At 49.3% G+C, this 14,343-nt stretch overlaps 1 protein-coding gene across 1 annotated transcript; it reads left to right on the top strand.

The window, feature by feature from the left end:
• The first annotated feature begins 6,158 nt into the window (after positions 1–6,158).
• Tmem200c (transmembrane protein 200C) lies at positions 6,159–13,631 on the top strand. The gene is made up of 2 exons (XM_048435500.3): positions 6,159–6,642; positions 9,419–13,631. Exon 2 carries the CDS (start codon positions 9,511–9,513, stop codon positions 11,404–11,406), a length of 1,896 nt encoding a protein of 631 aa, XP_048291457.3. The 5' UTR covers positions 6,159–6,642; positions 9,419–9,510; the 3' UTR covers positions 11,407–13,631.
• Positions 13,632–14,343: the final 712 nt, after the last annotated feature.

Below are 14,343 nucleotides of genomic sequence, written 5' to 3'. Positions count from 1 at the left end.
TTCCCTTTCCGGGAGGAAAAAGCAAGAACACAAACACACGTGTTATTATAGCGAGAGCATTTCAAGCAGTTAGCATTTCCTTTACGGTTCTAATAGGATCGGGAGAGACCCATTGGCTGAAACCCTATGGATACCGGTTTATTTGTTTTGTGTTTTTAATGTGCACACTTTGTGGTATAAATCTGTGAAGGGGAAGCATTCTCTTTGGCTTTCTCTTTGTAACACTGACCTTGAACATACTGCAGATGCTACCCCAAGGTCATCTGGAAGACAGACATACTAACAAGTTATTGGGCAACTCTTTATTATGGTTCTTCATCCACTCCACGGTACTGAGTTTTGAGCCCTAAGACACAACAGTTGTATTTTCAGTAGCAGCCAGTGATGTTCTAAAGCATTGCGAGAACTCTAGAGACCCATCCTGCTCCTTGTTGACAGGGATGTGGGGTGTAAGGAACCCTGACGATTCAAACATAATGGATCTAGGAGTGTGAGGCGCTGGTGATGTGATGTGTAGGGGACAGAATAGGAAAGGGAGCCCCTGCAGGCTGAGTGCAAAGCAAGTTAAAGAGCCGTTCTGTGTCTCACTCCGCATTACACCCCGCAGTACCTAGTGTGGCGTCAGGTAGAGCCCCCTCTGAACACTCAGCCCCATCATCCTCTCAGCCACCACTAGCAGGGAGGAACTGAGGCTTCCCCAGCGACCTTCTGGTTTTCCCTTTCATTGATTATTAATTATTTCGATAAACTTAACTATATTATATGCTAATACGGCCATCGCCTCTATTTTCTTGTCCAGGACTTTTAAACGATTGTTTAATTTTCAGCCTCCAGTTCTCAGTAGGCTGTGTGTCCTTGAGAAAGCCTTCATTGAAGGTCTAGCATGCTCGCTCCTGCTGCCCATCCTTACCTCTCCCCAGACTCTTAATTTCTTCATAAAACTTACCAAGATCCACAGTTCTCTCCCTTTGCTTGTGGCTTGTTTACTAACAGCCGCAGAAGGATGTGTTTGATGGTGCTGCCCCCACTGTGTGTCTGCATGGTGGTTGGAAGCACTAGGTGTCCCACAAATATCTCTCAGGTGGATACTATAGGAACCACAGTGGCCATTGAGAAACCACAAGAGCCACTTAGGAGAGTACTCACTGGCTGAAGCAAAGACCTGCCACCCAAGTAGCAATCTTGGACCTTTTGACTCTTTGCTTTTGCAATTCCTTGTCTTTCTGCGCCTTCTATTTCCTGCTGCGTACTCATAGCGGCTCATAGCACAGTTAATGTTCTAAGCTTGGACATAGGAGCCATGAGCAGCTCAGAAGGATAAGTTGTCTACCTGTAATGCTAAAAAGTATGCAGGATAGTAAGAACATTGAGGTAGACGTGAAGACACATTTTGGGAAGACAAACCAGATCCAACTGTGCCTCTCTTCGCTGAGGAGGCTCTCGCTGCAGAGCCCTTGATGAGCCCGGCTTTGATCTGCTTTCAGGCCTGCCAGAGCCCTCCTGTTCTCCAGGCTCGATTACTTTGAAAGGCACTAAATCTGGCTTTGATGGTGTACATAGAAAAATGGTAGGAAATTCAGGCGATTTGAGAAAAACTAAGTGAGCGAAAACGAACCTACTCGTTAGAGAAAACAACCTTTAGCAGATTTTTATGGCTGTAATGGTATGAACGAACCAGACTGGAGAGCAAGTGAAGGCTGTCATTGACACCTGCTATCTGTCTGGAGTAAAAGCTGGAGACCCTGCTGGATGTGTACAAAGGGAGGTACTTAGGTTTGCATCAGCTGATCCTCATTTGGGCTTGGACTCTTTGGTAACTCTCAGAAGCCCAAGAAATGGTCCTGACTATGATCTTAACACCAGAAATGTAAGTTCTTGAAAGTTCTCTCTTCGGAGGTTTACTTGTGGGACTCTGGGGGATTGGAAGCTGAGGCAAGCACCGGTCCCTTGATCACACAGCAGTGTTCTTCAGGGACAGGCTGGAGCACAATCCCGTAAGTGCTACCTCCAGGAAACCCCAGGGCTCAGCAAAGCCCAGCTGTGCAAATGCTATCCTGGGGCTTCGCCTGCCGTTTCATTGCTGCACTGGGACTTACGCTGTGTTCTCTCCTATCTCCCTGTTCCCAGGAAAATACATAGACTGTAGTCCAGGGCTGTACTGTATGCTTTCTGACTTCTCAGGCTCCCTTTCTAACCTATGCATATCATGGAAAAAATTCAATTAAAAAAGGCAATAAGATTGCCTTGAAGGTAAAACACAATACATGAACTTGGGTTCCAGAAGCAGCAGTTACTTAGGGGATATGCTCTCTGGACGGTGTTTTCATGTTATACCCTACTGACTCCATCTGTGTGCCTGGGCCTTGTTTCACTCTTCTAAGCATGCTTGCCATTTTGCTGTTGTTATTGTCAGAATATGAAAAGAGTGGAGAAGATACAATGGAGAGGAAGGAGAGGTTCCGTTTTCTCTAGCCAAGGTTATGTTTTGTTCTTCTCCGGTATTATACTTTCCAGTAGTTTGGGAATCTTTTCTATGACACCCTCAAGCCCCTGACCAGCAGAATGTTCTATTTGTTCTCACTGATTTATGCTTTGACTGAAGAACTGTATGGGTTTAAAATCTGGGCTTCCATAAATTCAATAAATAAATTGGAGTGCCCTAGTTAATCATAAAATGGGTGAACCAATAGTGGAGAAGTGCTTTCTTCCTACAGATCGGCCTTCTGGAAATTCTGTAGATGGTTCAGGACAGGAGTGGGCTGCTCACAGCAGGTCCCACGTAGACCCTGGTAAATATGAATGGTGAGGAGAGTGAGGGAGTCAGGCTGGGAGGTGTTCAATCCAATATGGACTTAGCTAAGTGTAATGAGTGCTTACAATGTACTAAGCATGGGCTTACATAAGCTCCATTTATTAACCCTCATCACAGTCATGTTAGGAGTATTAATATCATTATCCCATTGTGGATGGGAAAGCTGAAGGAGGCGAGATTACGTGATTTAGTTACTTAAACTGAGCAGTCAGTTACTGGAGGAGGTTGGTTAGAACCCAAGCTCACTTTCCATTGCATGAGCACTCTGAGGGAGGAAGGGCCATGCAGAGGTGGGATCTGCCAACCTTCTGGCTTGAGCAGGCCATCTTCTGTGGGCAGACTCCTGAGACTAACGGAGGTCTGAGTGTGTACATAGTATAGCACTATACCCTGCCAGGCATGGAGACGCCCAGATGTGCAGGCGGTCCAGCAGGTCTAGGTGGATGAAATGACCATATGATGAGTGACTTCTTACATTATATGAGGGGTATTTGAAGTTATAATATAATTACATTTTCCCTCTTCCATTTCCTCCCTCCACCTCCTCTCATTTACCCTCCTTGCTCTCCCTCAATCCAGGTCTTTTTTCTTTCATTGTTAATACATGTGGTTTTTTTCTTCCCCTAAAAATGTAAATATAACCTGCTCAGACGCTATAATGTCACTTGCATGCATATGTTTGGAGGCTGACCACTGGTATTGGCTAACCAGCTGGGGAATCTTCTCCGTCAGCATTCCTTCGTTGGCTATAGTTCTTTGTCTATGGTTGCAGAGAACATACTGTGATCCCAGCCCCAACTAGTACATCTACAAGGCAACTGTTGTACCCAAGGCTCCAGAAATATTGTGGAAGATCGGGTAGCAGATTCTAACATCAGTGGGACAGGAAGTCTACTGCAAGATGGCATTCCAAGAAATACAGATCCTTTTTAAGAGAAAATACAAAGTTACGAGCCAGAGTTTAATGCAACGGTGGGTATCCAGTTAATCTTTCCCCTCACGATAATCATATGTTCAAAGTATCTTGCAGAGTACTTAGATCCTGACACATCAGGGAATTAGCTTGACCCTCAGCCTAGCAGGAACAAGGGTATGTCTTGAACCTCAGAAATCAGTGGCCAGTGAAATGGAGGGCAGCGACCAGAAGGGCCAAGAGCTTCCTTGTTGCTTCGCAAAGACCTTGGCACATCTGGAAAGGCCCTGGGAAGGTTCGGTGATGATGCAGTACAGAGATAAGGAAAGCCTCCAGTGCGAGCAGATGGATGTTTGATTTCCTTTGATATCCTGAGCTGAAAACAAAGAAAAGGACTGAGTGTGGCTGAGAGCAGTTCTAAGTACCAAAGGAGCCCAGTTTGGAAGGAAGACTTTAAACAAAAACCAGAGATACTAGTCATCAGTGTAAGAAGCATGAAGCTACAACCCCTGCTTTGTCAAGATAGAGATTTCTTTTTCTTCACCATCAGACGAGTTTTCAGTGTGCACCTGGTGATGATGATTTATGCAGAGAGTGGCACCGTTAACCTGCTTGATCTGCCTAAAATCTTAAATCTTCATTATTTTTCCTGTGTGTATGTGGTCCTGCAGGACAGAGGGTGAGAGTTGCCATTTGGCCCTTAGCAGTCAGCTCTGTGATGAAATGGAGCTGCAGGGTCCAATCTTTGTACAAAACACCAGATCATTATCGGGTTCAAGAAATGCGGGGATTCTGAGCCAAAGGGCTTTAGCAAACCCCTGGAAGGAGCTGAGTTACTTTTCCTTTGCAGGGATTCCCGTAAAAGGAGACATTCCTCAGTGGGGTCGGAAGTGCTTCCTTTGTTGACGTTTGTTTTCTAATATTCTGGTGCTGAGCAAAAATGCATGGAAGGAGGTCGGGTTGAAACTCCAATCACAGCCCAGGTCCATAGGTCTGGGGAAAGATGGCAGAGGTTACCTTGGAAACAGTCTCATAGGACTCACACCACCTTTGTCCCTCCAATCTCCCCAGCACCTCCATCCCTGCTTCACTGATTGTCATTCACCTTTATCATGGACCCTCTATTTATATTCAGTGTCTTTCTTGCTCTTTATGCGCAATCATATTCCCGAGACACTGCGTACTTTTAGAACAACCTAAAGGCTGGATCTGTAGGTTCAAGAGTCGTTCTGTTACACCCTTGAACAGTAAACAGCACCCACTACCGTCACCGTCCAAATATCCTTGCTTGGATGCTAAATTTTAGACAGTCTTGGTTTTATGTGCTTTTCTGTTCCTCTCGGCCTGAATCCTGGCCACCCCGTTTTAATGACTAATTGAACCCTTTCTAACTTTCTCGGCACTCCGTGGGGAAATTCCATTTGAAAACTCTTTTCCCTGTCAGTTGAAAGAAGGAAGATGGGAAATAGGTGCTACAACCTCCCCCCCCCCCCCCCCGCGAGCAGCCCAGTGTGTGTGTGTGTGTGTGTGTGCTCTTCTTTTCCTTTCAAATGACGTAGGGAGTTTGGACAACCTCCCTACCCCCACCTCTTCTCTTTGATGCTAACCCTGATTCTCATTCCTGGAGAATGAGTTTCGATTTGAGGGCGTGGGTAACCTCCGAGGGTTCAGAACAGCAGGGTCCACTTAAGGGAGCATCTCCAAACCCATCCTAATCTCAAATGAACCCCTCCTGTCCACATCCCAGGAAGTCACCGAGGTTCCTTAAGGCCGGTTACACAGGTTACACAGCCTAGTTCTGCACAAGTGCGATAGCATCTGACAGAGGTTTTCGTGAGTCCGGTGATGCGCCCAGCTTTGTGGGGCCCGCTCCGCCCCTCCCGGGCGGGGTTCGCTGGAGGACAACTTACTGTGTTCTTGGGGGCCTTTACAAACTCCCAAGTGTAGGTGGGAGCGGGCAGGGGGGAGCGAGACTATGTACTCTGTAGAGTAGGAGCTACAAGAGAAAAATAGAACCAACCGGGGTGGGGGTGTGTATGTGACGGGGGTGAAAGAAAAAGGAGAACAGAGAGGAGAGGGGCCAGAAGAAACAGGGACCTGGAGACTACTCTCTGGCTTCAGGATGCTGATAGGGGACTCCCTGGGAGGGGTTGACCTTTCTTTGGATCCTCTTGGGTTTGCTGCTCAGACAGGTAGTTGGAAGAAACCGAAGGAGCTGTCAGCTGAGGCAGTTTGGGGCTCAGTGGCGTCCAGAAACCTGCCTAGCGCGATCGCGCCCCGACCTGGCTCAAGCGCGCGGTGCAGGTGTCGGCTCCCCTGACGCCCCTCCTGGGAAGAGGGACAAGTCGCTTCCGAAGGGACGGGCGGCGGGCGAGGGAGGGTCTGGGGGTCTTGGGGGCGGGGCGGGGGGCGGGTGCGCCCCCTGAGAGCCAAGCCGGGCCGGGTACCGACTGCCATCCTGCAGCAATTTCCCTGTGTCATGGCTCCGGTCTCTTAGCAACAGCCGCCAGTCCGGCCGCCCGGAGCAGCCGCCGCGGGCTCAACTCCACCCGGCGAAGCCCGGCGCGCCGCAGCCACACAAAAGAAGCGCAAGGCCGGCAAGCGCGCGGCCGCAGGGGCCAGCGGGGAGCGCGACGGGAGGGGACAGTGGCAGCCGAGGTGGCGCGCCCGAGGGAAGAAGGGCTCCAGGCGGCGCGCGGGCTGCGGAGGACCTGACACTTCTTGGAAACTCTTGGAAATGGCTCCCGCCACCGCGCCCGAGGGACCAGCGAGCCCCTGGAGCAGGTTCGTCCCGGCCGAGCTGTCCAGCCTTTGCGCCCGGGGCCCCAGGGCGCTGTCCCTGCGCTCCGCCGTCGGCTCGGGCTGAAAAGTTTCTCCATGGTTCTTTGTGTCTCCCGAGCTGCCCCGGTCTCCCTGGGTAAGTGAGAGATTATTGTTTGCTTAGAGTGCCTCCATTTTGAGCAATCCTGTCAATCCCCGGCCTCCGAGCGCCCTTCACCAGCCCGCCTGTCCCTCAGCCCAGGCCCCTTGGCGGATGTTCCGAGCCAGGTGTTCTCCTGGGCGTGCTACCAGGGTTGCGCTGCCCAGAAAAGGCGAGTTGGGGATTGCCTTCACGTCGCTCCAGCCTGTCCTCCCTCCAGAGGCGGACTTGCAGCTGCTGTACTCATGTGACTAGACCAAAGCAAGGGCAAGAGATGCACGGCCCTGGGGCCAGGGGCGGGGGGTCGAGGACCTAGCTTGGGTGCGGGGCACAGTATGGGGCGCAACCTGGGGCCCTGAGTCTCTGACGCCGGGCTCGATCCATCATGAGCAGAGAACTTGAATCTCTCTCTCTTGGAAGCAGTTGTATTTTTAGACATCCCTCATTTGATTTCCCCATCCTCCATTCCTTAACCAAGGCAGGACTCACGCCAGGCAGCCAGTAGAGAAGGCAAACGACATCCGCTGCTAAGTTTGTTTTTCTTCGTTAGGTCTAAGGAAAGCATCAAAGGGGCTTTTCCGTGGCACCTGACCTTTGTCAGCATTCTGTGCCAGATCACGAGACACTGAAAAGGAGTTCAGTTGTAAAGCGAGCTGAAAGCATAATAAACTAGCGAACTAATTACCAGCTATTAAAAACTAATTTTAAATATCGTCTGTAAACCGTTGTTGAAATCCATTCCAACTTTCTTTATATTCTGCGGGATGTAAACTGGCTTGCAGAAGAGGGAGGTCCCTTCCTCCTAAAAGACATCCAGCACGGGGTTGGTGGTGGTGGGGGGCACCTGATCTGTGTCCAACCAAACGTCTCTCTTCAGAGAGCCACCCTGCAGGCTGGAGCTGGCTTTGTTTCTAAAATGCCTGGACCTTAAAGACTCCTGAAGTCAATCCAGACCTCAAGATTATTCAAGACACTGGAGCCTTACAGTTCAGTTAAAACAACAATATCTATGTAGCAACCATATAGTAAATATAAGCATGGGGACAGTCTGTCATGTCTATTCAGTATTTATGTTTATTGGCCTGGGACCTTTAAAAAAAACAAATTTTAAAGGTTTGCAGATATAGTCTCACCGTTGACTCTGCACCCCCACCCCCGGAAATATTTAACATTTCTCTATTGAATTCCAACCAAGTTCCAAAGAGATGCCGGTTTCCAAGCAATATAAAAACCTGACTGCTATTTGCTTGCCCTGTGGGGAAAAGATCCTACCCAGGCTGACATTCTGAAAGAATCAGGGGCCAGAGTTATTCACCCAAGCACCAGTTAAAAGCAAAATTCTACCCAAGTTACTTAACATTTTCCAAGGATAATTTATTCTACTACGTGGACTGTCTTGAAGGAATCATATACTCCAAGGCCTGTGGTGGCCCTCTGTATCTTTAAGAGCCACATAATGCCCTTAATTTTAGCATCTCTATTGCAGGAGGCAACACAACCACTGGAACAGAGAATGCACTCTGAGGACCCAGCAGAATGGGACTCTTGATGGCTGACCGATAACCACCAGCAGGCGTCGGTTCTTGTGCCTACTTAGACTGTATAGCCAACAACCCAAAGAGCTTCCCAGAACTAGGCCACCGTAGCCACCACTCCTCTTCCTCAAAATGACCTTCAGAGAAAAGGATGAAGTGAACAGCTTTTATGTGTGGAAATGCTTTCTTATAAACCAGCATTATTATGTAGACTGCTTTACCCAGCTAATTGACTATTCATTTAAACACTGGGGTTCTTGGTACCTTAATAAAGGGCCAGACGCTGTTGTGGCAGAGTTCTCTGTTGTTGTTTTAATACTGAAATTTTCCCACGTAAGAGAAAGGTTATTTCTTACGGGGACTGCAGGGGACCTCTCGGATTCCCTGATGAAGTCTAGTACAGGAGATCTTTACAGGGAGTTCCTCCAGGGGAGGACAGAAAGCCAGAAGGAAGAGTGTGGTTACATAACAGTTACCTAAATGGAAATATTCCACACCAAGAAGCTTTCCAGATGTTGCAGGGTGGCGACAAGAGGACTGGGAGGGGCTGTGCTTACCCATTGCCCTAGGACCAGAGTAGCCAAGAGGCAACGTTATGGAAAGATGTGTTGTTGGTATTGAAGTAGTAGTTCTGAGATTTTTTCTGGACAATACACCCTGTCACTTATCTGAAGTAAGCCATTCTGCCAGTGTGTGGTGTTTCGCTCTCATCCTGGGAAATGAATTCCTTTCTTTTTATACACTACTAACTTCCAGAACTGTTTAGTGACTTTCGACTCACATGGGGCAATCTCCTGGCTTGGAGGCCTGACGCTCTGGAAGCCCCTCCTTTGGGGAACTTTTCCATTGCAGAGAGAGGCAGGGTGAAAACACAGAGGTGTTGACCAAGAAAGTCCTCGCACACTACTTGGAGCCCCCACATTCACTGAGTTTATAAGGATGGTAGGAATTCCACTGGCTGCCAGCCAGGAGGCTTTCAGATGAACGGTACCACGAGGTCACCCTTGCAGCATGTGGGGGCGGGGTGGTGGTGGTGAAAGCTTTCTCAAACTGTTTCAAACCACCTTTCTCTTCAGTTACACAGACCCATCTCTGGTCTGCGTACACGGCACTTGGCCTTGAAGTGGGGGTGGAGACACACCTGGAGTTGGATCCAGGATCAGGGGCAACCCTAGCACGGGGGATGTTGCTGCAGCCAAGCCCGCACCCTCTGACTGTGTTCCTCTGCTTTGCTGCAGGAGGAGGTGGCCAAGCATCTAGAGGGCAGCTGGCGCTCAAGCTTCGGCCCCAGCCCTAGGGGCTAGCCCTGAACTCCACCCACCAGTTCGCCATGATCGCCACCGGTGGCCTACTGAGGATATCCGCCAGAAAGCAGGATCCCCTCCGGCCCCCCAGCCAGGTTCCTAAGCGCAAGAGGAAAGCCAAGAAGAGGCGTAAAAACGACGTGGTGGTGGTGAAAGGCAAACTAAAGCTGTGCTCCATCTCGGGGCTTATTGCCCTTTGCGGGATCCTAGTGCTGTTGGTGGGTATCGCCATGGCCGTGGTGGGTTACTGGCCAAAGGCCAACGCAGCCAACAGAGGAGGCAACAAGCAGCTATTGCCTGTGGAAGGTAGCCATCGCTTTGGGACCACTGGCAACAACAGCAGTGGCAGCAAAAACCCAACCAAGAGCCATTCTGGGACCCCAGGGGGTGTCAACTCTAGTTCTGTGGGCGGGCCCAGGAGTTCGCCTCCTACTAGATCTGCAGCCACATCCTCTTCTCCCTCCTCCTCCACCTCGGTGGGCTTCTTCTTCCGAATTGTCTCAGGCTACTTGCACTCAGACAAGCTCAAGGTCTTTGGGCCCCTCATCATGGGTATCGGCATCTTCCTCTTCATTTGCGCCAACGCAGTGCTCCATGAGAACAGGGACAAGAAGACCAAGATCATCAATCTGCGGGACCTCTACTCCACCGTCATCGACGTGCACAGCCTCCGCGCCAAAGATCTGGCAGCAGCAGCAGCTGCAGCCGCTGCAGCCGCAGCTTCCTCCTCCACCGCCGCCCCCGGCTCTGCGCCCCCTAGGGCAGCGCCGCTCAATGGCTTTCTCAGCTACGTGCAATCTCGGGGCCTGGAGCTGAAACCTGGTAGCTGCACAGGCTCTGCAGATGCCTTCGGGGCCACTGCAATGCTGGCCAGAGGCTCATGGCCCCACCCCGCCGGGCTGGGAGGAGGCGGCAGTGGGACTCGGGATGCAGGGTCCCCGCCGGACCTCGTTTCATCTCCGCGCTGTCCCCGGGAGCCCCCGAGCCTGGCCGAGGCGGTGTACAGTATCTACCGTGAGCGCTCCAGCGGGGCTGGCCGTCGCCGGACCACAGTTGCCGCGGTGGCTGCGGCCACTGCCACTGTCACCGCGGCCGCCAGTGGCAGCAGTAGTCCGGCGCCCTGCAGCCCTACCGGGAGTTGGGGTCGCCAGAGCACCGCCAGTTCCATCGTGGGCTCCTCACTGAGCGCCTTTGCACTGCTGCCTTTGCAAGGGGACCGGGACAGAGATGGGGACTCGGAGGGAGCAAGCTGCAGCTGGCACAGGCCGCCCGGAGAGCGCGGATCCCGGGATCTCCCGAGGGAAGAACTGGACCTGAGCCTGACTGACCTCCGGGGAGCCGAAGGCGGGGCGCGCTGGACGTCCGGTGAGCCGGAGGAGCCCGAGGGCTCGGCGACAGCATGCACCGCCAGGGGGCAGGGCGGCCGCCTGCCCAGGACCGGCAGGTACGCGGCCTGGCGGCGCCGCAGCACCAGCGGGCTCCTGGACTACCGGGCTCAACCGTCGCCGGAGCCCCCGCCCTCCCCGCACGCAGCGGACCTGGACTCCAGCCCTCCGGATACAGCCGCCACGCCCTCGCTCCCTCTGTGCCCCGAGGACACGCCCCTCGTCCGTCGGGACTCCCCCGGATCTCAGTCGGATAAGCAGTCCTGCAGCAATAAGGGCTACACCCCCCTGAGGGAGGCCGACACCTCTGTGGAGTCGGTCGTGGACGTGGTGGCCCGGAAAGGGCTAGACTGTGCGGATGCCGCGGATCCCGGTGCCGAGCCTAGCTCCCCGGAGCGGTCCAGTCCAGAAACAAGTAGGGCGGAGCAGTCTCGGTTTGTGCAGAGGCAGTTTACAAACAAGGAGAAACTCTTTCTGATTTCCAGGTCTCACACCCCAGGAGTAGAGGACCCGGAACTGGAAAACTCTTCTACCTAGCGAGATGGGGGCAGGGAAAGGAGAGTCCCACTGGAACCCCTACATTAACCCCAATCCGTTTCCCTGTGGACAGGTCCGAGGAAACCATTCAATATCCAAAGAGCTGCAGAACGTTATCCTTGAATTGCGTTCACAAGATTTGTGTAGACAACAATTTAAAAAAAAAAGTCGTCTTTTTATGTCCGATGGTGATTGTATGTTCCATGAAAACCAGATGTATTATAAGGTCACAATTTAGTTCATTAGATAAAAATCTCTTAATTTTCCTAGGCTTAAAATAATATATTTTTGACAATAACTCTGCACTTTACTCCAATTTTTCTTTGTCCCTTTCCGCGACTCCCCTCGCCCCTATACTCTGCTGCTGACCTTGTCCATAGCTGCTTGTGAATAAATGACAAGCTTTGTATTTCCCTCTTCTTGAAGAGCCTAGAAGAGTTGGTTCTCTTCGAATTGATCTCTCTAGGTGACGTCAAAGCCTAAAGCAGGAGCTTGGTGGGAGGGTTCCCTTGCCTTACCCTGCTCCTGCGCTACAGCTCTCCAAAGGACTCTATTTTTCAAAAGGATGTTTGCATTTTGCTACCAGGGTATGTGGAGGGCGCCAGCAACTAGACTGGACTGTTAATCCCTAAACTCACAACACCAAGTCCACCATGTGTTACTGAGTATTATTGCACCTGTATGGAAGGTAACATTAGTATTTAAAGTCTTTTTTTTTTTAATAAAAAATTTCCAAACAGTTAAACGTAATCTTGCCTTGTTTTGCCTGGGAACTCACGACTCTAGAGCACAGTAAACAATTTTGTGAATCCAAAATATTCATCTGTTAAGACTGTAGTCACCTTCTCCCCAAATGACAGAGGTATGAGTGCATTGATCCATTTCCAGGGTGTGACTTGACACAGAGAAGTATGTGGCCCTTGGGAGTTTGTCTTTTAAGTAGAATGGAACCTTGAGTAAGTACTATTTTCCTATAATACTTGTAGTTAACTTCCAGGTTCATTTACAGGGGTGCCAGGTTTAATGCCCCCTCCCCATCCATTCCTGTTTCTCTATTTGATCTCTATTTGATGCTCGTGGTCTTGCATCGATGGCTCGCATAAGGCACAGCACTGTTATTGTATTTCAGGATTAGTTTACATTGCCAATTGTCAAGACCAGAAAACAAAAAATGTACAGTTCCCTTCTGTCTTCCTGTGAGGGCGATCTGAGACTCACTGCAGAAGACAGAAACACTGCTTTTCAAGAAAAGTGTCACTAGCATGTGTTGCTCCCTGCGAGTGACCAGCCATGCTGCAGTAGGTGCTTGGTTTCAGGACGGAAGGAGCTCAGTGGCATTTGCTAACTGGGAAGCTTTTAGTGCTCTAGAAATAGGCCTTCACCATCAGATCTCTAAGAAAGGGTTAAAAGACCCACATAGCTCTAAGAGGAACAACTGCAGAGTGGGCAGAAGAGCAGGGGTCAGAGGGCAGAGGGCAGCAGAGTTCCAGAAGATGGAATTAATTGAACACAGGGGCTACTGCCATATTATTACCATTGTGATGCACCTTCCGCAGGCTGCAGCAGCAGATCAGGCATCGCCCCAGGCTGCTGCAATCTGGGGTAGGTATTCAGCATCTGCAGAGCCACAGGCAAATCTCTTAATCCCCCGGGCCTCTGTTGAATGATGTAATCTCTGTGATCCTCTTCAGCTCTAAAAGCTTAACTTAAATTCAGAGTATTGGATTTATGCTGGATACAATCTTCTATTTGTACAAACAACGTAGCAGAGAGTGATATATTCCATAAACTTCCGCTGGTGTAACTTTCTGTAATAAAGTTTAAGTGGCACCAGTTTTCCATCAGACTGTACGCATTAAGCTAATGACTCACTTTGAATCTCTGGATTAATTTATTGAACTTTTATATACAGCAAAAGTGAGTTTCTAACAAATAAGGGAGAAACAAAAGCAATAAAAGCCCCTGGTGACATTGTGTTTCTATTTTGCCTTTAGAGAGTGTGTTATTGAAAAGTTAGATCTGGCCCTGTTTCTAGTCCTCAGGAAATGCAACATGATGATATTTAATGAACTGTGAAGTTATTTTCCCATAGCCTAACTAAAGAGGGGCGGATAGAATCAAATTTTTTCCTTGCAAACCAGAAAATTCAACCTAAAGAACTGACTGCAGGTATTGGTATTTGTGGCTTATTGATATTGATCAGAATAAATAAACACTTGAATCTCTGCTGTCTCAATTTCCCTGTCTATACAGTAGGAATAAAAACGGGACCTATGTCAAAGGAATAAAAAGCTGATGAAATAATCTAATCTACGTGTAAAGTGCTTGTGACAGACTTGGTGCATAGAAGTGCTATAAAAGTTTCATCAGTTTTATTTCTAACAGCATCAACTGCTAAGCAGACTTATTTCATGTGGGCTTCTTTTTTTATTCACAGAATAATTTTAGGTTTAAAAACCCAATGTGTAAATCAGTAGAGCACAGAGTGTGACTTCCAGGGCTTATATAACACTGCCTGCGTTTCTGAGGCTGTTAAATAGCAATAATAATAGCATTTGACTCATAGGATTAATTATTCAAGGGAGGGCTAAATAAACTAATATGCTTAAGGGACTTAGAACAATTCTTGGCGCACAAAAAATTCAGTAAATGTGAAGCACAATTATATAAGCAAGTTTCAGAAAAGTAATTAGTAGTCTAAATTTATCACCCAGTTGTTAGGGACAACGACAGATTTATTGTATAGAAAAGTCTTAATAACTTAGGTATATTAGAAAAAAAATAGATCTTTAGAAGTAAAACCTTGATCCAGGATGTAGATTTCTTGTGGCACAGGACCATGTTGTTACATAACAGCGGATGAGTGCCCAAAACCCGTCACTGCATTTGGCCACCATTTCCTCCCTTTCGCTTACTGAAGCTGAGCACATCCCAGGG

This window comes from Myodes glareolus, chromosome 27 (genome assembly GCF_982192425.1).
Source record: "Myodes glareolus chromosome 27, mMyoGla1.1, whole genome shotgun sequence".
Lineage (NCBI taxonomy): Eukaryota > Metazoa > Chordata > Mammalia > Rodentia > Cricetidae > Myodes > Myodes glareolus.
The sequence above is the reverse complement of the archived record's forward strand: the minus strand, read 5'-3'. Positions and strand labels throughout refer to the sequence as shown.